The 22814-nt window shown below is 37.5% G+C and overlaps 1 protein-coding gene across 9 annotated transcripts in view; it reads left to right on the top strand.

Annotated features, from left to right (window-relative positions):
• The window catches only part of LCORL (ligand dependent nuclear receptor corepressor like), an 80813-nt gene that overhangs the window by 20523 nt on the left and 37476 nt on the right, over positions 1 to 22814 (top strand). For all 9 annotated transcript variants that reach the window (XM_063401690.1, XM_063401682.1, XM_063401683.1 and 6 more), the window contains 4 exons: positions 4616 to 4681; positions 11469 to 11548; positions 11780 to 11909; positions 20844 to 21098. In XM_063401690.1, coding sequence (XP_063257760.1) covers positions 4616 to 4681; positions 11469 to 11548; positions 11780 to 11909; positions 20844 to 21098 — 531 coding nt within the window. The remainder of the gene's footprint in view (positions 1 to 4615; positions 4682 to 11468; positions 11549 to 11779; positions 11910 to 20843; positions 21099 to 22814) is intronic.

The raw sequence follows: 22814 nt of genomic DNA, 5'->3' as shown, positions 1-22814 counted from the left end.
AACAAGACGGTACAGCATCCCAACAGCATCCTACTTGTAGTTCTACTGTGCTCTCCCTGTCTTAGGGAGGGATCTAAATCAGTGACTACTAAGCCCACAGAAAATTACTGAGCTATTCAAGTTCTTCACCTCCCCTGGGATCCTGCGTTCCATCTCATGGCTGCTGTGGCAGAGACCATTGTTAACTGTCACATCACTGATTATCTCTTACTTAGTGATAAGTAGCAACTAGACAGTGCCCACAGTGCCCTACCCTATTGAGCTTGTCCACCACCTCAGGCAGGTTTGTCCTCTGGACACCAGAGCATCTCCTGGGTTGCTTGTGCACTGGCATGTTCCATTTCCAGCATCTGTCTTGGTGATTGTGCAGCCTTTTTTTTTTTTTTTTTTTTTTTTTTTTTTTTTTTTTGTAATGGTGGTGGTTTTGGGGGGTATTTTTGTTATTTTAAGACTTCATCTACTTACCCTTGATTGGCAGTCTGTAACAGATGTTCACTATGATGTTCACCTGGTTGAATCCTGACTTGTAGATTTTTAGCTGTCCTGTAGCCCATTCCACACTAGGGTTCCATTTGTTCAAGTTAAAATCTAGGAACTGGCCATGACTTTCTCACTTCCCCTTTCGTAAAAGCCAGTATCCATCCACTGCAGTTGTGTGAACTGCCTCGCCAGTAAGATCATTATGTTCTCTGGTTTATAATCCCTGGTGCTTGCTTCCTGTGCTGAATGTGTTTATATGCAGCTACTTAAGGTGTGTCCCTGCTTACGCCACTTGTTCAGGGGGCCTGTAAGGACTTCCTTGTGTGCCTTTGCCCTCTCTGCCATTCTCTTCCTCTCTAGGCTTCAGTCTCCACTTTCCTGACAAACCTGAAGACCTCATTATGAGGCAAGCCCGCTGGCAATGGTGATTTGTGTTATCAAATAGATCCTGTCTTTCTCGAGAACTCTGTTTCTCAAAGGATCCTAATGTCCTAAGAGCTGAAGTCCTGCCTGCAGCCACGTAGTCAGATGTTGATGGCACGTGATGTTTGTTTGCCCTAGGAAAGCCCTAACCCTGGATCAACACCTGGGCTCTTGTTTGTTACATTGACACCTGTGCTCCTGTAGTTAGCTCTGGTCTGCTGAAGGTCACTTTTGGCAATATCATGGTGGCCAGGTAGACGGGTGACATGATATTTTCAACAGCCAGATGAGCCATAAGATTTTCTCTGTGACATTGTGGGTTTGGACCAGAGGCAACAGGTGAACTTTGAAGACAGCCAGTCTAGCTGCTGGGCAGAAGCCCCGTGGCAATCTGCAGTTCCTATCACCTGTTGCTTCCTTTTGGTGGCCTTGGCTGTGACCCATGGCTTTTATGCCAGACCTGTTCCTGGGCTGTTTGCCTTTTCAGTACCCAAATAGCTACCGATGGAAAACGAGAGCCCCCTGTGCTGGAGGTCACAGCTTCAGCCTCCCTCCTGGTGGGAGTTCCTGTCCCATCTCAGCCCCGAGTGAGGAAAGCAGTATTACTGGTGGGAGAAAGGCAGGAGGGAGTTAATATAGAGAAAAAAAAAAACGTGTTCACAGCTTTATTTGGAAATCCAAACTGTGGAAACTTGTAACTGGGTCGAGAGACTAGCTCTGTCACAAATTTCTACTTATGAAGACAGTTGGAGGAACTTATCTAGGATTTTAAAAGGTTCAGATAATAAAGAAAGCTGATTCTTTCTACATAAAATATATAATAAATTTATTAGAGGAAGAAGAAGTTTGAAAAATCGGGGTATTGCAAGTCACTAGAGCCAAGTGTTGCTTTTCAGTTTGGAGCTAAAGTGTCAGATCTCATGCAACAGGTCTGAAAGGCACTTTGGAATCAGAAGCAATCAACCACCATGAGACAGCACATTCTGTAAAACTATTTTGAAGCAATTTTTTTCCATGAGTGAATCATAAAAAGTATAAGCAATTTGTATTTCTGACTGGTTTCTGTAGGCTCTTCAGGTTCTGGAGAGTTCCAAAGCTGCTGCTACTGTTTGCTTCAGCATACTGACTCAAGAAGAAAACAAAAATTTATTGAACTGCTTGTGCCCAGATGGTTACATTTTAGGAAACAGTGCCAGCATTCATTCATAAGTACTAGAAACTAAGATACAGCTTCATATTTAGGTTGAACTAAAATTGTATCAATTCTGCTGAAAGGCAGTAGTAGTTTGTGGAGCATGGAACACAGGTGCTTTCTGGGAAAATTTTAGCCTAAGGTCTGAAAAAAGGTTCTCTTGATGTTCTTAGGTTGTACAAGTGTTTTTTTTAAAAGAAGGCATCCAGTATCCAAAGGTGAGTAAGCAAATAATTGGACAGGATAAGTGTGTTGTGGCTCCTTGGAGAAGTTCTGTAGTACTACAGGAAGAGAACAGCCCTTTAGATGGGTAGGATAGAAAGAAGTTTGGTGAATTAGCAAAGAAGGGCTGGTATATTCTTTCCTCAGGGTAAAAAAAAAAGGAAAAAAAAACCCTAACAACAACAAATAAAAAAAACCTGACAACTCCCACCGTGTGCTAATTACCATCTTTAATACAGGCTGTATGGAGGCCTGTTTGGAGGTTGCATTCTGCCTTGACAGACTGCTCTTTACAGAGCTGGGGTTTCTGCACTGTGGTTTTGTGGAGGCAGGGGCAGGTAATGGGGCAGCCAGATAAAGACAAAAGTAAAGGCAGAAATAAGTACCACCCTCTACACGGTGGGAAGGGTGGTAGGTGTCCAAAGACCAGGGAGGTTTTGGGTGCTGACTGGGATGATAAACAAGCTTCCTGTTGTTTGATTGATGAAGTCCTGGAAAATAGGAGTTGCTGTTTGCTCTTTTGAAAGAAGCAGAGTTGTCTCCAAGAGCTGCTTCATTCATTTCTTTACCCAGGGACAATAACTTGGCAGATCATAACTAGCTGCTGACCTAAAATGGCTTTCAGTCTGTAACATAAATGGCAATACACATAGTGTGTTTTGTATTTCCACCCTGTTATGTTTGGAGGATTCCTATCTTAACTTCAGGCTTCATCTCTCTTGCCTTTTTTGTCTGTAACCCTTTGAAGCCAGAACAGGGAATTTGTGCTATGTGAATTTATATTACATTGAAACTAAGAGTGGCTGGATGATGCTTTAAGGCAAATTAGTATGTGCCTGGGCTTTGGTTTTTTTGCTTTCTAGTTCTTGTGAGCTGTTCATAAGATGTGTATATATATATTTGTTAGAGGACAGTGGTTTTGTCATTTAATTTGTGTTGTCTCGTGGTACTATATTTATTACAAAGAGAAGTAGCAAATGAAATCCATATAGTTCAAGATATAAAGATATAAATCCATTTATAGCTCAAATAGCAGATTTGTAGAGATTATAATTGATTCACAGTATAGTTCATGTATTAAAATTACTTTGCAATGGAAATCTTAATAAAATCTGACTTGTCAAACTGAACAGCTCCTATGTGTTGATAGCTTCCCTTGTCTGCTTCAAAAATGGTACATATTTATTCTTATAGTAGTGTACATACAATCTAAACCAAAAGTAAATACAACTTTTGGAGAGAGAACAGGATGTTTTGTTGTCTTAAAAGACATCATATGATGAGCAGGTTTTGTGATTCTGAATGTTCCTTGTTGATGGCAGTTGTTTCCTGACGATTTGGGTATTTTTCTGTGGTGTGATGATAAGTCTTCCAAAGTTCTGGTCTAGCAAAATAGCTATGGACAGGCCTGCAGTGTAAAGAATGAGAACCTTCAAATGCTGCTTTGAATTATCCTCTTATTTTCAAATAAGCTTATTATTTGGAAGGAGGAAGGGAGGCACTTGGAAACTGTTTCTATATTGAACAAAACTGTTATTGATTGATGCTGTAGATTGTCACCATATTTCATCAGTTGTCATGCTTTTTTTTTTCTTGTGGGTTTGGGGTTTTTTTAATTTTTTATTTATTTATTTATTTATCAATCATTTGATTTGCTCTGTGTCTCATCACCCATATTGAGGTATTTAATTTTTACTAAATACCAAAACATACTAGCTGGTAATCTGTAAAATAATTTGATTTACCTAATCCTCAATTTTAAAGCATTTTTGTATGGATACAGAGGACTAGAGAGCACTGTCATGGTATCAGAAGCAAAAGAAGCTTGCTTTTTTTCTATTTCTCATAATATTAGCCTGCTCAGATTATGTAGTTTCAGGAGATGATGAGACATTCCTTATCTTGAAGTTTTTGGTGTTTTATTTTCTTTTAATTTTTTCTTGTCTCTGTACATGGCTTTAATTCTCACGCTGAGAGAGAAACTCCTTCACTTGCTTAGAGCTATGAGGCTAATCCTCCCACCTTTAGGATTCTGTGGTAGTTATTTTAAGTCTAATGAGGTTGTTGGGGCATGGCTTAATAGGCTGATTGTGGGCAGATGGCAGTTGCCTTGTCTTATTTTTATCTTCTAATGCTGTTGAGTAGTACTATAGTGGAAGGAGTAATATTTATTTGATAAATGTAACAATTTGTGGAATTGCTCTTAGAATTTGAGGATACTTGTTGCCAGTTCTCTGGAATTTGATTTCCTTTAAGAAACTTTTGATTTACTGTTTTAAATGTTTCTTTTGTCTCCAGGTTTTGAAAGTATTTTAGAAGGGCTTTATGGACCAAGGCTACGAAGAGACCTCAGTTTATTTGAAGGTAAATGAGCCAGCTTTTAGTGCAATGACCTTAACTTACTTTTCTTTTAGCTAAAGGTAGTTTCAAGTATATATTATGAATTTGAAAAAGGAAATCTAATGCTTTTCTTTCCAATATTCATTTATTCATTTTCTTGTCAATACTGTGCATATGCAAAACACTAGGTAGAATGATACCTAGGTTTTGTTCCCATACAGGGGCGTTTGGATTAGCTAAGCTTTTCTGGGAAGCTCTCATGAGAAAGACTTACTCTTCTGGAATAGTGCAGCTCCTCCTTTGTTTTTGAACATCTTTTAGAAAGGGCAGACAAGCTGCTCAGCTTCCTATTGACATTAATTGGTAAAAGAAAGGTAGTGGATGCTAGTTTGGTCTTGAAGTGGTCAAGAAAATTCATGCTTTTTATATGTGCATACTTTTTTACAACTTTATTATATATACACCAAGCTTTTAATTTTTATAATACTTTATATGAGTATATATATAAAGTCATAGTATGTTTAAGTGTGTGTGTATATATATATACGCACACCTTTTCCATTACCCTTATAAGACCTACCATGAATCCAATTGGGTTTGGTTTTGCTGGAATAGCTGTCAGTAACACCTAAGTCCATAGTTAAGTATGGAATGATTTATCTGTCTTTGACAACATGGGGACTATATAGCAAAAATGGCTTTGGAGTGTTGAAAGAACTGTTTTGCCAAGTTCATTTTATGATTTAAAAAATGCTCTTTCTGTTACCAAACCTTAAAAATGTTCCATCTCACTTCTTTGTGATTCATTGTCTGACAGTGTAATTTGTAAAGCATATCACTTATTTGGTACATGAGGCAGAGTGGCATGTACTGTATATCTTGGTTTAGAATACTTTTGGAGCAATTGCTTTAGCTTGGTTTGGTTTTGTCCCCTTCATAATGTGCAAGTTCCTCGGTGTGCATCAGGTGCATAACACAGTATTTCCATGGGGAAGAACTTGGAATACTACTTTGCTGATGCTTTCAGAATATTTTTTTCTGTCTCAAGCTAGGCCTGCCACTAGTAAGACATAAAACATTTAAGAAATATGTACAGTTGGATTAAAGCTTGTTTTCATGACTAGTGTTCTCATCTGCTGTGATAAGCAGGGAAACATTTGAAAAGGAAACAGGATATGGTTATAAGGGTACTGTATCTCTTTTTGTTTTTTTTTTCTGGTTGTAATTCCAATATGTTGTATGTATTGAGCTTTACAGTGATTAGTAGTTAAAGTTATTTATGTATCAATGGTGGTGGGTTTGTTTTGTTTTGTTTTGTTGTTTTTGTGGTAGTGTGGTTTTGTTTGTTTGTTTGTTTGGTTTTTTTTTTTTTTTTTTTTTTTTTTTTTTTTTTTTTTTTTTTTTTTTTTTTTTTTTTTGGTTTGGGTTGGGTTTTTTTAATTTTTTTTTCTTTTGGGTAAGAAGGCAGAAAGTACTGATTTAATGAGGCAGTGGCCAAAGTCTAAGCTACAGTTAAAGGGGCATGCTATTCTATACAGTAAAGTTTATATTGCTCCTTTATAGTTCATGTGTGCAGGTATTTGAGCTGTCTTAGGAGTAAAGTTTTAACTTTACCTTTTGATATACTTACCTCATGCTGTTGAAGATTTCTTCCCTTTTTAAAATCTGATATTTCCATTGCTTGCATGTCTTTGCTATTTAATGCCATTGTGACTTTGTCTTGCAAATTAAATCCATATTTATCTAAAATGCAATGTTTCAGAGCTTTTTTTTTTTTTTCAATTTCTGAAAAATTTAATGTCAGTAATGTGCAAGAGTTCTTCAACAATTAAAGCCTATTTCCGTGTCTGATGCATCTATAAAATTGATTTTAGTTCTGGAGTCAATGGCAGAAGAGAGATGTTGTGGTAGGTTGGGATGCCCACCTTACTTTACTCTATTTTTGGTTCATTTTTATAGATACAGTATCTAACATCAGTAATGCGAGGTGAAATTGCTTACACTGGTACAGTAGAGGTCAGCTTTATTATTAGTATAATATGCAGGGCTATTTCTGATTTGAAATCTAAATTTTGTTGTAAAGATTAATATAGAACTCTGAAGTAAAATTTGTACAAATCTTTCCACTGTCCTAAGTGACCCTTTTCACTTTACAGATAATGAAACTAAGATACAAAGTAAATAATTTGCCTCAGTTAAAAGATATGGCTGGTAGAATTAGAACTCATGTTTTTGGACTCTAAGCAATGTGCCTGAACTACTGCATCTTTTATTCATTTTCCTCATCATAACCACTAAACTAGGGGGACAGTTGACAGTCAACATGTAATATTGTGGCTCATTAGAGGCATGTGTGTTTCCTCAAACATGCCTCAAGAAATTATGTGGCTTTCTTGTGCAGAAGAAAATTTTGGCTGAAATATATGCTGCTTAGATACAATAGCATTTTTTTCTCTTATATTGTTGGCTTTATCTATTGTGACATGAAAAAAATCAATAATGTGCATTAATGTAATATGATTGATATATTTCCTCCTTAGTTCTTTCTTGAAATAGTATTTGATCTGTAGATTAAAATATTGTAGTGTATTATCTTAATTAATGGAGTGAATAATAAATTGTAATGACAAATTTAAATGGTAAAAGATACAAGTCAGTTTTACTAGACTATGACACTTTTCCAAGAAAATACTTTTTAAACCTTTTTTTTTTTTTTTGTGTCTTGAAATTCTTGTATAGATAGGATTTACTTTGGACTTGCTGAAGTGGTTCTTGTCACCATTATTCAGCACCAGTTTGTTTTCCTGAGTGCTTGGATTCTGCACCCTCTGGTTGCAAAGGGGTCAGGTTCTGTATCTTGGCACCTGCCCGTGGTTCAAGCTCTGAACTGAGGCCTCTTATGTCATTGAATCTTTAGGGCTTTCTAATCCTTTCCTTATACCCTTATACATTTTCAGCTAAGTAGATTCACATATGAATTGTTATTCTTTACATTCTACTTATGGATAGTTAGCTAAACAGTTAAAAAGCTTTTCCTCGAATCGTGTGGGATGTGTGTACTTTCTTTTTGGGGGGATTATGTGCTGGGGTTCTGTTCTCTTAAGCACTGAAGAAAAGCTGTGTCTTGTTGGAGAAAAGCAACTCTCAATGCTCTTTCTCTGCCAGGAAAAAAAATCACCTTTATACGGGATGAAAGCTTTTATTTTTCCTTATGTTGTTTGGGAGTATTTATAGTAGTGAAAAATTATATTAGAAACACAAATCTAATAGAATTGGAGTTTTTATGAAATTAAAAATACAAAGGACTTGATAAATATTTCAGCTGTTTTAATGTACTTATTAGGAAGCAGTAGTGCTGTATAAAAAGAAAGGGGTGATATGTTCAAAATTGTCACAAATAGCTGTAAAATCTTTTGGGATGTTATTGTAATGAAAAAATACTGGTAAGTAAGAGTTGGTTTTTTTAAGCTATTTTATATTTAGATTTACTGACAATTATTTCACATTTTAAGATAGAAACGTGGAATCTGTTCACTACTACAGATGCCTGAATTAATTTACTTAATTTGACATTATTTCTTGGGAAAAGTGGTTTAGGGAAACGAAGATGTGAGCCTCTTAAGAAATGAAAAAAATTCTTTTTTGTTGAAGTTTACCATTTTATTCTTAACAAATGGAAGTAAGTTTAACAGCTTTGTGCTATAATCTGTACTGTGTTTAGTATTAAAATCCTGTTTGCACAGTCTTAGCAACTTCTCCTGGACTGGCAAGCATTATAGGTTGTCTGCAAATCTTTCATCATCTGACCCCAAGCAAGATCAAATGGGGAGGGAAGATGATCCTCATGCTAAATTCAATGCAGCTGAGGAAAGTTTGTTCAGCTTCAAGTGCTGTCTGTGGCTCTGATTTTTCTGAGAGTATGGCTGCCTATCTATAGTTAAAAACTTAATACTGATCTCAGGTGTTTCCTGTGGTGGTGACCTGAGACTGTTGGCTGTCTGGCATTTGATAGATCTTGTATATATCCCATGTCAGTTTTGCTTTGCTCACTGGCAGACTTAGCATGTCTTGCACATGATTTATACTATTTTGAATAAAGGGTTTAGTGTAATATAGAGCTGATGTTTCTCAAGTTTTGCTTCTTTGTAAATACACAAAGATTGCTCTCTAGTTTGACTTTTGCCAGTGGAAATTCAGGATTCCAAGGCAGAAGAACTTCTCTGAAAGTATAACACCTGTCCTAGAGTTAGGTGTAGAATCCCAAGGTTCATAAATAGAGCTTTCATGGTTGTAAGGAAAACAACTAACTTGTTATGAAGGAATAGTGTTGTTTTATGCTGTGGGCATCCAAAAAGAATAGCTCTAATGGGCTGGGACAGGTAGAGTAATTCAGCAAAAATGACTCATTATCTCTTGTTACTGTCCAGCCAAGAAAAATGTCTGGTTTTAATCATCAGCTGTCCAACCTGTAAAAATTGCTGGTTTGCATCCCTGAAAACATATAATACAATAATACAGAATTATGTTCTAAATTAGTATTTTAGAGCTGAGCAAACTAGATTTAAGTAATAATATGGAGTTACTTACATTATGTTTATGCCCAACTGAAGAACCTTTATTTTTCAGAGTAATTTTATTCTGGTTTTGCCTTTTTAATAATATCTTTGAGAAGAAGTAAAGGCTCAGCAGTTGTGGGAAGAGGGTGGAGGACAGTGGGCAGTGGGAAACAACCCTGCAGACAGCAAGGTCAGAGAAGGAGGAGGGGAGAGGTGCTCCCATCACTGGAGCAGAGATTCCCGTGCAGCCCTTGGAGAAGACCATGGTGAAGCACGTAGAACCTGCAGCCCATGGAGGACCACGTTGGAACAGATGTCCTCACTGCAGCCCATGGAGGACCCACTGGAGCAGGTGGGGATGCCCTGGAGGAAGCTACAGCCCGTGGAGATCCCATGCTGGAGCAGCCTCTGTCAGGAACTGCAGCCCGTAGAGAGGAGCCCATGCAGGGGCAGGTTTTCTGGCAGGAGCTGTGGGTCTGTGGTGTGGTCTCTTCTGAAGGACTGTGCCCTGTGGAAAAGACACATACTAGAGCAGTTGATGAAGAGCTGTGGTGGTGGGAAGAACACTGGAGCAGTTTGTGAAGGCCTGTAGCCCGTGGGAAAGACCCCAAGAGGGAACCAGGGAAAAAAGAGAAGGAAGTGGCAGAGAGGAAGTGTTATGAACTGAGAGCAGTCTGTTTTCCATCCTCCTTGCACTGTTTGTGGTGGGGGAGGAGGTAGAAGAGTCAGGAAGGAAGGAGTGAAGCTGAACCTGGGAAGAAGGGGTGGTAAGGTGATTTAGTGTTTTCCCTTTCTTATTGTGCAAATCTGTTTTTATTGGCTATAAATGAAATTGATTCTCCCCAAGTTGAGTCTGACTTCCCTGTGACAGTGATTGGTAAGTGATCTCTAGTCTTTTTTTGACGCACATGTTTCTCCCCTTGGTTTTCTCCCCTACCACCTTACTTCCTCACCTCTGCCCTATTGAAGAGGGGCAGTGAGAGCATCAGTGGGGCTGGGAGGTTGGCAGCCAGCGAAGATCAAGTTATCATCATGTGCTGTTGAAAGCAGATAATCTCAAGAACCTCCCTAAACAGAACTGACTAATTTAGTGGTATGCAGAAAAGAAGGAAGCATACCTGGTAACAATAATGGGGGTGAAAAAGTTGTTTAGGCTGTAAGCACATGAAGTGGAAATACCCAGGATGGAGAAGACCTTGGTGTTGTAGCTAATAAAGTTTGGATTCACCTGCCAAAACACTGCATCTGTAATAAAGGCTGTTGCATAACCAGGATACTGTAGGAGAACTACTGCCTGCAGTGTAAGGAAGTCTGGTGTAAAGGTAAAAGACATCATCTTGAGGTCTTGGTCCCCATGTTCATGAAACAGGTGTTCAAGTGAGACTTGAGCAGAAGAGAGAATTGAATCTCATGAGGTGGACTAGATAAGCCACAAAATGAAGTGTAAAGGGGATAACGAAAGTCTTCTCTAAGTGCATCAAGGTGCTAAATACTTAGCTATTATTTATGAGTACAAGGATAAAATTGCCACAAAAGCAAACTGGAATAAGCTGCCATGTGCAATTTTAAACAAGAAATTAGAAGCTTAATTTTAACTGTTTGCACAGTTGGTTTGGAAAAGTTTTAAAAATTAAGATTAATTTTTAAATGGAGCTTAGTAACTTGTTTAATGGAAGTAGATTGTGTCTCCACACAATATAGGCAATGTAACTTTAAGTCCTGCATTCCCTCTAGACCAAAGTACATTTTCTGATAAAACATATCAAGGTACTTTTCTAGATAAATCCAAGTGCTACAAGTGAGTCTAAGGCATGGATTTACCTATAGTGATGGTCAATTAAGTTGCTATGAGTGTAATGCATGTAGCTCACATGGTGAGGAGTCCTTATGGTAATTCTTAGCTTAGTTTACTACACGTTTGCACACTTCAGTTAAAAAGAATGATGCCTGCAATTCAGAGCTTTCTTTGCAGTATTCAGATGCCTCCTGTAATTATGGCAGATAATCAATTGAATTGCATGAGTTCACCTTTTCTTTTAAGGAAGGCACTCTCTGCTAATTGTAAGTTGAGCTGTACAAGTCAGACAAGAATTTGAAAATATCTGAAGAATTGAATATGACTGAATGCATTGTACCAATAAATACATGTCATATTAGTGATAGGATTTATTGAAGAGAATTTTAGGAAGTGTATTTTGTTCTCAAAATCAATTTTTGCTTGTTTACAACATCTAGCTTTCTTTTCTTCCTTTAAGACTGTGAACCAGAAGAGCTAACTGACTGGTCTATGGATGAGAAATGTTCCTTTTGTAATTTACACAAAGAAACAGCCAGTGTAAGTATGAGCATTATAAGCATTAAGCATTATTCCCCAACACTCTTTTTTTTAGTATGAAAATAAGAGTCAGAGAATTGAATTTTGCAAATAAGTTAATTCTGCATTTTGACTCAAGGTAGTTTGATTTTAGTGATTCTATTCCATTCAATAGCTCAGTAATTTAACTGTATATTTTACTACCAGCAGACTAACCTCTGGAAGATGTTATGATCTTTGTATGTTTTCCAGGATCGTGCATCAGTTTTCGGTTCTTCACAGTCAACGCCTACAGAGGAACTGTCATCTCAGGGCCAGTCCAACACTGATAAGATTGAATGCCAAGCAGAAAACTATCTAAATGCACTCTTTCGAAAGAAAGGTAATAAAAGCATGTCTTTTGTATCATGAAATATGACAAGAAATTGAGAAGAATCAAATTACTCAGGGTTAATTTTGTTGCCTAGTATTTTTTTAATTTATGTACTGGAATAGATGTTTTTCCTGTTTCTCTTTTTTATTCCTTTGGTTTTCCTTAATCTTTTTCTTACTTGAATCACCAAATGAAGTGCTACCCTTCCTACTTGCCATTCCTCTTCGTCCTCTTGCATTATGTGTATTATTCTTTTGAATCCCCGTTCATAAATTGTATTGGATTTTTCTTTTTACCATGACCTGCTACTTTGTTTTCATGCCAACCTCAGGTGTCATTCTCTGGAATTCTAAGCATTTGTGCCTAAGTTCTCACTCCTGGTTTTCAATGGGAAAAACATTTTAGGTGAGAGAATGTGCTTTGCAGATTGCAAAATAGAATTTGGGATCTTCTTGCATGAAAGCTTCTCCTGCAAATACATCCAAGTTGGAAGTTAAAACTTCTTGTCAAAATATAGTATTTGTAGGTCATTAATTCTTTGACTGTTCTTGTTTCTTGAGACTTACCAAGTTAGAGCAGTACAGGAGTGAATGACAAGTCAGCTTAGTTCATGAAAGTTACTTGGTTACTCACTGCCAACAAAAGCAGAAATACTCATTCTCTTCCTTAAATTCATGTGAATGAAGAAACGTGAATGAAGTTACTGTGAATAAAGTAACTACAATTGTAATAGATTTTTCTTGGGTTTAGTATGTGCATGTTAGAATAGCTGAGTGACAGCTATTGTTGTGTTTTTTGGGTTTTTTTGTTTGTTTTTGGTTTTTTTTGGTTTGTGGGGTTTTTTTGTTTGTTTGTTTGTTTTGTTTTTGTTTTTTTTTTTGCTACAGTGACAGCTCTCTCTTGTGTTTAACACAGTTAGACGCCATCTCTTCTTCACATAGGTGGGAGAAAAAAGTAAGGTTAGTTTTCTCCCTTTTACATTGCTGTAGCAGGAGAGATTATTATGCCCTTGAACCTGCGGTAGGTAGGTATGTACACCTTTTTCTGTACAGACTTTGTGTCTACTCAGTCTAAAAAAGCAAAATTTTGCTTTTTTGCATTTTAAAGAACTTGAAATGGAGTGCAACAACATTTTGAGTCCATCCTTTGGGCTCTTGGCTTTCTTTCAGACCAGCTATTTTCCTTTTGAAATAAAGCATCCAATGAAGTTGGCACCTCATTACTTCTTAAAGTCTTATTATATTCTCATCACAGGCCCACTTGTGTGGCTTCTCCCTAGGCAGATATTTTGATTTCTTCAAATTTCTACCTTGTCAGATCTCTTCTTGGTCTTGATGTGTACACTGTTTTTCAGTGTTCTGCTTGATGCTCCTGCTGCAGATGATCTCTTTTGATACTCCTTGAGAGGAACTTCTGTCATGGGAGAAGTGAAACTTGGCATGACCTCACCTTAGTTAAAGTGAATGACTTTTAAGTGAAGTTTTTCACAAAGAACATTCGGCTTTTAGCACTTTCTGTAGGTTTCATCTGCCAGATCAGTAATGCTAGGTTAAAGAGGTTTTGTGTATTGAAAAACAACCAGTTGGTTTTGTGATTCTCTGAAGTACTTCTGTATTCTTTGGTACAAATTTGCTAAGGGTATTGCTTCAGTTCAGGTTTTAGCAAAGTCTTTAGAGTTGTTCAAATTACGGGAAGTGAAAAGGAAAAAAATAGTAACAGGCATGTGAAACCAATTTATGAGGTATTCAAGTAACTGGTTTGGATTTTAGGAGGAAGATGAACAGTTTTACTTAGAAAATCCCAAGGCTGCTTTCTGAATTTTTGTAGGTTTTTGAGTTCAAGTATCAACTTAGGAAAAAAGGAATCAAAAAAAATTCCAGTAACTGTTTAGCTAAGGAATAGTTCTTATACCTGGTCGCAAACCAGATGATCTTCCATTGTTAGAAAATTGTAGAATTCTTGGCTGGCTGTCTTTAAAATGGAGTAACACTTGTTTGGATTGTAAACTCCTCAAGAGTTCATTTGCTGGTCCCATTAATCTTTAATTTTGAAGAAATTAATATATGGCGTTTTTAGTTTGCAGACTACTTTGAGGGGATTTGGTTGTGGGTTTGGTTTTTTTATCAGGAAACTTGTTCAGAAGATCTCAAAATGTGCAGCCATGTTGTCTGGAGCAGACAGCCTTCAGACAATAATGTATGACAATTTGTCTGTAGAATCTGGGACAAAAGATGATAGAAATCCTGCCAAAATGGCTAAACTCTGGAAATGCTGTAAACAACTAGAGTCTTCCCATTAGGAACCCAACTTCACTCTCTATTAGTGAAAGGCCAGTTCTGTAGTCAGTTGCCTGTGGGAAAGTCCTTTGCTCAGCAGACACATCAGCAAATCCAGAACCCTTCTTGTCATCAAACACTGATTGTTGCCATTAAACAATGTGTCTGAAACCCAGTTGCTTTCTTCCCAAGTATGACATCTCTCTTTACTCTTTTGGTGGTGTAAGCAGAGTAGACTGTGGTGCTTTTCCACTTACATAATGCTGAAGTTCAGCTGTTCTGTTAAGGGAAAACACTGTATGCTTTTAAAAATACATGTTAAGTCTTTTTTTACTGTGAGTTTTATAGAATGTGACATGTGATCATAGTTATATCTCAGAATCACAGTTATTTAAAAGCTTGATCAGACATTTTGTTCATAGACTATTAATTTTCTGTATCGTGAACACACATTGTGTGTTCTTAGAAGCTCATTTTTCCATGCAATATTAATGTGACCTCTTTAAACAAAACCAAAGAAAGCCAGTTGTGAATCAGGTTCTATCTTCAGGATAGATGATCCACCAAGAGACGACTGAGACATGAGAAGCTCTTGTTAGAAGTTAAGGAATTAAGGCATGAAATTACAGAGAGAATGTTTGAGATTACTTGAATCTTTCCAGATTCTCTAGGCTGCTCTGTCAAGTATCTTCAGTGCTGTGTTTCCCATTCCAAAGTAATTTTCCTGTAAGCTTTTTAAAGCTTTTTGCTATTTCTAGATATCCCTGTTATGTTCTAAAATATTTCCATTCATAAATACAGTTTTCTTACACTGTACCATATACCTGAATTTAACTTTGAGTTCTCCTGTTCTTTCTGTAGTTTTCTTTCAGTTGTGTAGCTGTCACAAGCTGGTTGTGCTCCTTGGACAATGTATATTTCATTTAGAAAACCTATGACAATGTGATCGTGCACACATTATCTCAGACTAAAGAAAAGTGTTCTTTTCTGAGGTGTAGTTTTGAGTTGCACACACTACTTCATCCAAAACCTGCAGTTTTGATTAATAATCTTAAGAAATCTAATTTGTCCTTTCAAAATCTGGAAGGTTTTCTATAATCATTGAGAGCTCTGACAAAGTTTGTGCAGCTTTGTAAATTCCTGTGGCAGCTTTGCTGTCCCTCTTAAACTTCACCAGGAGAGAATGTTTAGTGGGGTTTCACTGTTTTCTTAAGGAGATAAATCATACTCTTTGTGTTGACCACCTACCTGCCAGTGTTATTCTCTTCACTGACCTTGCATTTCTTGATCATTTCACTTACATTTATGAGGATTCATAGAAATACAACTGAATATAGAGTAGTGAAAATTGCAACCTGAGGAAGAAAAAAGATGGAAAGCTTATGAGAACAGAAGAGTGAACTTAATGCTTCTGTTTATTGGTCAAGTTAACTGAACTAATCATGATACATGGCTCAGAATAAATAGTGAATTAATGAATAGAATTAATGTGCTCAGGACCTGACAGTGACCTGAATGATTTTGCAACTAGAACTAAGAACGTCACTGGGACAGTTTGGTAGCTATTGAGGTGGGGTTGTTAAAAGAAATGTGGCCTTTTTGTGAAAAGGGGAGAGATGGAGTGAATTTATGAAGCTCACTGAGAAGCAAGCATGTGTCTTAGTCCTGTTTCTCACACAGCTGGATTTGCAGGTACAAGGTGGATTGTGATTCCCTGCTGCTTTTCACTGCCTTTTGGCATTGTGTCAAAAGACAAATTAAGTCATTAGGTTGACTTTTTTGATGAAAAAGTACTGTTTTTTGATAAATGGAATACTGTTGTGGAACACTATTTTTTGAGATCTTTTAGCTCATTGTTCATTGTCCTGCCAAAGAGTCAAATCTGTCACCATAGACATTGCAGTCTAGTGATCACACATAATGTTAACGTGCAGAAGAGTTAATAGTACAGATTTGAATAGTTACAAGCTCATGCAGCACATAAACTGAGGAAGTACTAATCCCAAACGTGAGCTTTGAATTAAAACAAATCATTGCAATTAGTCATAATTGCATGATGTTCATTACTCTCCTTTCTTGCATTCAAGCTGTTACCTTGACAGTCACAAGCAGAAAATATTAGATTGTATCATACAAACTCAGTCTTCTTTTACCCTAATAACATCAGGTGTGCAGTGATCTGAATGAATCTAGAGGAACATAACTTTTATTCTAAACCTTTAGAGACTGTTCTACTGGGTTTGAAGTAGGGTGTGTGTACATGCATGATCCATGGACTAAATACAGCTGCCTTGTATTTTATAACAACTGTGGAAAAACAGGAGTTTGAACAGATGTAGGCATGTAAATTTAAAATTTTGCAAGTTCTAGCTATAGTCACAACCCCTAATAAAACATCTTAGAAAAAAACCCTATTCAGGTCATACTAAGTATATCTGGTGCCATCTGCTGATAACAATTAAGAAATATTTGGTAGTGATACTAAGTTCAGAGTTCTAATAGCTTTCTTGCCTAAAATGTTTCATTGTGCTTAAAAATTTTGTATCACTGATTACAAATTTCTCATGTGTAGTGGAAAATTTCCACTGTGAATCACAGGATGAATGAAGTTCTTCTCCATGTTGAGTGGAACAGACTGGACAATGAGAGCAGCACTACAGAAAAGGACCTGGGGGTCCAGTCAGTGGCAGGTTGAACATGAGCCAGCAGTGCCCTGGCAGCCAGGAGGGCCAGCCCTGTCCTGGGGGGCATCAGACACAGCATGGCCAGCCAGGCCAGGGAGGGGATTGTCCCCTCTGCTCTGAGCTGGGACAGCCTCACCTCGAGCGCTGGGGCAGTTTTGGGTGCCACAATAAGAAAGGCATTAAACATTAGAGAGCATCCGAGGGATGGCAACAAAGAAGGTGAAGGGTTTTACAGGGAAGCCATACCAACAGTGGCTGAACTTGCCTTTTTCAGCCTGGAGGAGACTGAGGGGAGACCTCATTGCAGTTACAACTTTCTCTTGAAGGAAAGTGGAGGAGCAGGCACTGATCTCTTCTCCTTAGTGACAAGACCTGAGGTCAGCTTCATTTCCAAAGCTGTGCCAGGGGAAGTTTAGGTTGGATATTAGGAAAACATTCTTCACCCAGAGGATGGTGGGCCACTGGAACAGGCTCCCCGGGGAAGTGGTCACAGCACCAAACCTGACAGAGTTCAGAAAGCATTTGGACAATAATCTCAGGCACATGGTGTGACTCTGGGAGCTGTCCTGTGCAGGGCCAGGAGCTGGACTTTGATAATCCTTGTGGGTCCCTTTCAACTCAGGATATTCTGTGATTTTAAGACAGGGTCAAAGTCTTTACAATGGTGCATAGCAGGATAATGACAGATTCTAAACAAGTTGAAATGAGAGGTTCTTTTTAATGTAAGGAAAACTGAGGACAGAAAAGCAGTAGAACATGGCATCCAGGGGTTGTAGAGTCTCCCATTCATGGAAGTATTCCTTATCCAACTAGGTAAAATCCAAAGGAACTCGCTTTGACCTCAAAAATGACTACTTGCAATAAGCAGTTTTACTAGAGACCTCCCACAGTACTTCCACCATGATTTGCCAGTTAATGATTTACATGACAGAACAGTCAATGTGATAGCAACACTATTTGCATTTATGGCAGATAAGTTTAGACTATCTAAGTCTAACCCTGTTGATTGAATATGCATTTAGCAGCAAGAGCACTTGAGATGCAGCTCAGGAGCACATCTTTCAGAGTGTTATGCATTTAGATACACACACACCACCCCCTCATCATATTACCTTTTTAGAGTAAATTAACTTAAAATCTGTAAACTGCCAATAGCTGTAGCACTTGAATATATGAGAAATTCTGGTGCATTTATGCTCCACAGGGAGTATTTGGAAATCATTACCAAAGGAAAAAAAAAAAACCCAACAAATAAACGAATACTAAAGAAAGTATTATAAGAACAAAAAATAAATAATTTATTATTCTAACTAGGTGAAAGATGTCCTTGCTCCCAAGGAAAAAGCTGACTTTTCTCCTGCAAGTGTTTAAAAGCAATATATGCTTGGCTATTACTGGTGTGAAGAGTCTAAAGTGGCATAGAAGGGCAATAAAAACTTGACAACTTGAATTAGTTTTGTCTTCCAGTTTTATAATAATTAATGCAGGGGATGGTGATTAATAAGGAGAAACCTGGTCCAGGCTGTTGTGTTTTCCTGCTGATGGTAGTCCCCTGTACTCTCTGGTCTTTTGATTCTTCAAGGTACAGATCACACCAGGATGTAAAATGATCTCCCATTTGCACTGATGATCACTTATTATCCAGAAATTGTCAAAGAAGTTTTTCTTGTGTGCATGGAACAACGAATTGCTCTGTATAAGTAGGGTCATTCCAGACCCTACTCAGTCTTGATAATGTTTTGTATAATTCATTTTGTATGAGCTTCTGATTACAGGCAAATTTTTGAGTTTTCAAGCTAAGCTGTTGCTCAGCAGAATTCATTGTCTGTAACTACCATTTCCCTGTCATGCAAACACTTTGGTTCCTAGATAATTCAGTTATTTAATTTCATCTCTTAACTTTTCCCTGTTCTTTTCTTGTATTTTGCGTATGCATCAGTACTTTACACCTATTGCCTTACTGCACCAGTATCTGTTAAATTTTTTTTCTTTGCTTCTAAATGTATCTCTAGGATGGTCAATTCCAGTTGAACATTTATTGAGTTCATTATTTAGGAATCAGGAAATAGGTATGCTCTGTTGATATTGCTGTGCCTGGTGGTTACATGGTGGGGAGAGATCTTGCTCTTTGTAGGTATCCTCCATCATTTAGAATTTTATCTGATATCTCTCTTCAAGAAACACCTGTCAGTTTTAGATATTTTGGTAGAGATCTGGTTGAAAGATCGTTGGGAGATAGGGCTTTAACCATGAGTAGATTTGTTTTGTCATGCCTTGGGTAAGTTCTGTTGAAGCCAAGATGTCTTAAAAATGCTGGAGCTTCACTGTGCCTCATCAAGCACTGTGGAGAGGGTGACCAAATGGTCTTGACAGGAGGCATCTGAGCAGTGAGTCAGCTGCCCTCTCATGTGCTACAGACACATAGCAGATCTCCTAAGTGCAGGTTTGTAATTCCTTGCAATGCTCTGCTGGTGAAAACGAGTTCTCAAAATGGAATATGTTTGAAATAAACCTGAAACAAACATGCGAAGGATCTTCCATGCATTCATCTTAAACCTGAGCAGCATTCCTTGATCAGTACAGGCAGTCACTCTCTTGACAGTAGATGGATAAAGCTTTATTGGAATAAAATGCTGGAGCAAAGATGCTGGGTGATCCTCCAAACTTCCTATTAAGAAACGTTTCCTTGCAAACTTCTACCCAACCCAGCCCTTTCAGTTTCTTCACTTCCATGAAAAAAGCTCCTCAGTTTATCATCTACTTGATCTGTTTCAGATTAACTTTATTATCCTGGTAAATACAGTTCCATGTCCTTTGGTATTTCCTCCAGGGAATCTGGGCTCACCTAAAAGCTAATTCTTCTTCATTGCTTTCACACTTGCTTTAAATCCCTCTCCCTTCGACTGGAAACTGGTTCAGTCATTACCTATGAACTCAAGGATGAGCACTGGTTAAAATACTGAGGAGGATATTTGTGTGGGGAGGGGTGTAGAGTTGAAGGGAAAAAGGAAGAGTGGGATAGTGAAGGAAGTACTAATGCTGCCAGATTAAGGGAAAACACAGATCTCTGGGTATGGGCAGTTGTACTTGTCTTGTGAAAGAGTGTGTTGCAGTCATCAGTGCAGTAGCACAGCTTACTTTGAGATTCTTAATTACATTACTTACTCTAAGTTACACTTACATTTTGTTTTTTTCTGTTGCTTGTATTAGGTTTCTTTTTGGTGATTCAAAGTTGCAGTTTCAGTTATGCTTTTTAATAAGAGGTTTAACTTTTTTCTAGCTGATAGATAACATTAAAATAGGGTCATATGTATCACATTTGATCGGGGGGGGGGGGTTTGTTTGTTTCTAAAATGAGATACTTCTTTCCATTGAAATGTTACATACACAAACCAAAAATAGGATATACTCAGTTTAAAATAGGAAATAAAGCTTTTCTTCCAAGTGTGTTTATTGCTAGCACTTTGAAAATGTCCTGAAAATCCTGTAAGATTTCATAATAAATGTTTAATACTTTGTTTGTATTCAATTGCTTGTATTACTGCAGATTGTATGGGACATTTCAAGTAGCATCATATCAGTTTTGACATTTCAATGCTGAACCTACAGTGGGCATTATAATCTCAGAGTAGAACACATCTTTTTGCTCTTTTTTCTTTTTAAGATAAGTTCCTCAAAAGTCCAACTGTTCTATGTTATGAAGAGGACTAATCTTTAGAACTACACTTAAAATTATTTTTGTTGTTATGGGTGTTCTTTGAAAATACCTTCTTTCTGTAATAATTCATATCTTATTTTACTTTCATGGTTTGTTTCAAAATTCCTTATTTTCAAAACTGAAATTGAACAGTCTGCAAATGAAAATTCTATTTATTTGACAACAATACAGATTCAACACATTCGTGGGCTTATAGGAAGTACTTATTATAAGCAATGTAATTAAGCTGGTTCCTAATATATTTGTTGCCTGTGTTTATTTCCAGATCTTCCTCAGAACTGTGATCCTAACATTCCCCTAGTTGCTCAGGAATTAATGAAAAAAATGATCCGTCAGTTTGCGATTGAGTACATTTCAAAAAGTAGCAAAATTCAAGAGAACAGAAATGGTTCATCATTTGAACCAAGTCTGATGTGTAAAAGTATCCAAATGAACCAAACGGAAAACTCCCTTCAGGAAGAACAGGATAGCCCTCTAGACCTCACTGTGAATCGAACTCAAGAACAGAATACTCAGCAAGGTAAATTGCTACATCTGATAATCTGTGTTTTGCTGTCATTGATTTATTTTATGGTGTCTAAGTCCCTTAAAAAATGAATGTCCATGTCAAATAGAAACATTCTTTATATTGTGTGTTAACAGATAAGTATTCTGATTTCTGAGTGCCTGTGTTAAATAAGTGGCACTGGAACTTCTCAGCTTTGGAATACTGAATCTAAGTCCTCTCACCTGTGCTGTCACAGGTAACAGGGGATAAAATTTTGGTGAAGAAAGGACTGCCAAAAACCTGAGAAAAAGGGTCCTGGGATTTCAGAGAGCGAGTGTCACTCAGTCTCTGTCAGCTCTTGAACACTTTGATTCTTTAAATACAGGCTGGTTAGAATGATGGGAAAGGAAGGTTAATCTGGGAGAAGATTTCCATACTCATTACAGGTCAGTGCAGCTTTCTTAACAGAGAGTAAAGTTAGAAGAATACAGTCTGTCTCACTATCATTTACAAAAAGGAAATAATTTCTTTGCCTCAAGGAATATTGCCATCCAAAACTGATACCAAAACTGATAACAGTATAATCACAAGAGTGTTTTGGACTTTGAGCTTGATTTGGATTAGCAGCAGTTTTCAGGAAGGGTTGTGACTGTCATGTGCAGCTGAAAGCAGTGGCAAAAGCAGCTTTTGTCTTTTACAGATACCAGAGTCTGTATTAATCCTGTAATACTGCAGAGCAAAGAGGAAAGTTGACCTGTATGTCATGTACCATTCTAAAAAAGTTGAAAGAAGCCAGAACCAAGATTTTTGGGTTTTTTGTCTATTTATTTTAATACACATGAGCAGATTTGGTATGTGTGTACGTAATGATTCAGTCTTTAATTGGAGATCCTTGGGGGCAGGGAGCTCTGATGGATTCCTCATGATGAACAGACCTATGCTAGGTCAAATTTCAAGCATCTTTCTCTTTGATAGAAAGAACATTAGGAAATACTGGAATTCTTGCTTTTATTCCTTATGGTCAGACCAGTTCATGCCAAGTTTAGTAAATACTTAGTGGTTTAAATCCTGAGGAAATACCTGTTGGGCTTGGATGTAATTTTTCTATGGATGAATTACAGATTTTAGAAGTTTATAATTGGCCAGTTTAAGCACATTTCTTTTGCAAGAGCAATAAAAAATGCTTTCCTGATATCAATACTGTAGCGTATTGCTTCCTCCAACAGCTGATGATAAATAACTAGTCTTAAGTGTTCATGGAGGAGCAAAGTCCCTGAAGTTCTGAGCCCAAATAAATCTTAGAGGAATAAAAGGGAAGGCAGAAAGTGGGCAGGGACAGGAAGAAAATTATGCTGCCACCTTTTTCTGAAAATCCATTGATCTGTTGTCTAAGAAAATGGAAAATATAGAGAAATTGAGTTATTTGAACAGTCTTTTTATGTCACTGGATTTTTTCTTACAGTAAGGCTAAAGAACAAGTTTAGAATTATGGACCTCCTTCAGTGAAACACCTAAATCTAAAATAGTTGCCCAGCACACACAGTGTACAAGTTACACATTAAACTGTGTAAGACACTGCAGAGTCTCAGGACTTAGACTGCCATGTTTGCTGGAGTGCTTTTTAGGTGTTAAAGGTAACATCTGTGAAATGTAGGGATGCTGAAGTGAAAAATAATAGTGGAATAAGACTGTAATTGGAGAAAGTTGGCTTGAACATCTTACCTACCAGGGAAATCATATTGTGCTGTT

This window comes from Prinia subflava, chromosome 7 (assembly GCF_021018805.1).
Source record: "Prinia subflava isolate CZ2003 ecotype Zambia chromosome 7, Cam_Psub_1.2, whole genome shotgun sequence".
NCBI lineage: Eukaryota > Metazoa > Chordata > Aves > Passeriformes > Cisticolidae > Prinia > Prinia subflava.
This window is presented reverse-complemented; position numbering and strand designations above follow the sequence as displayed.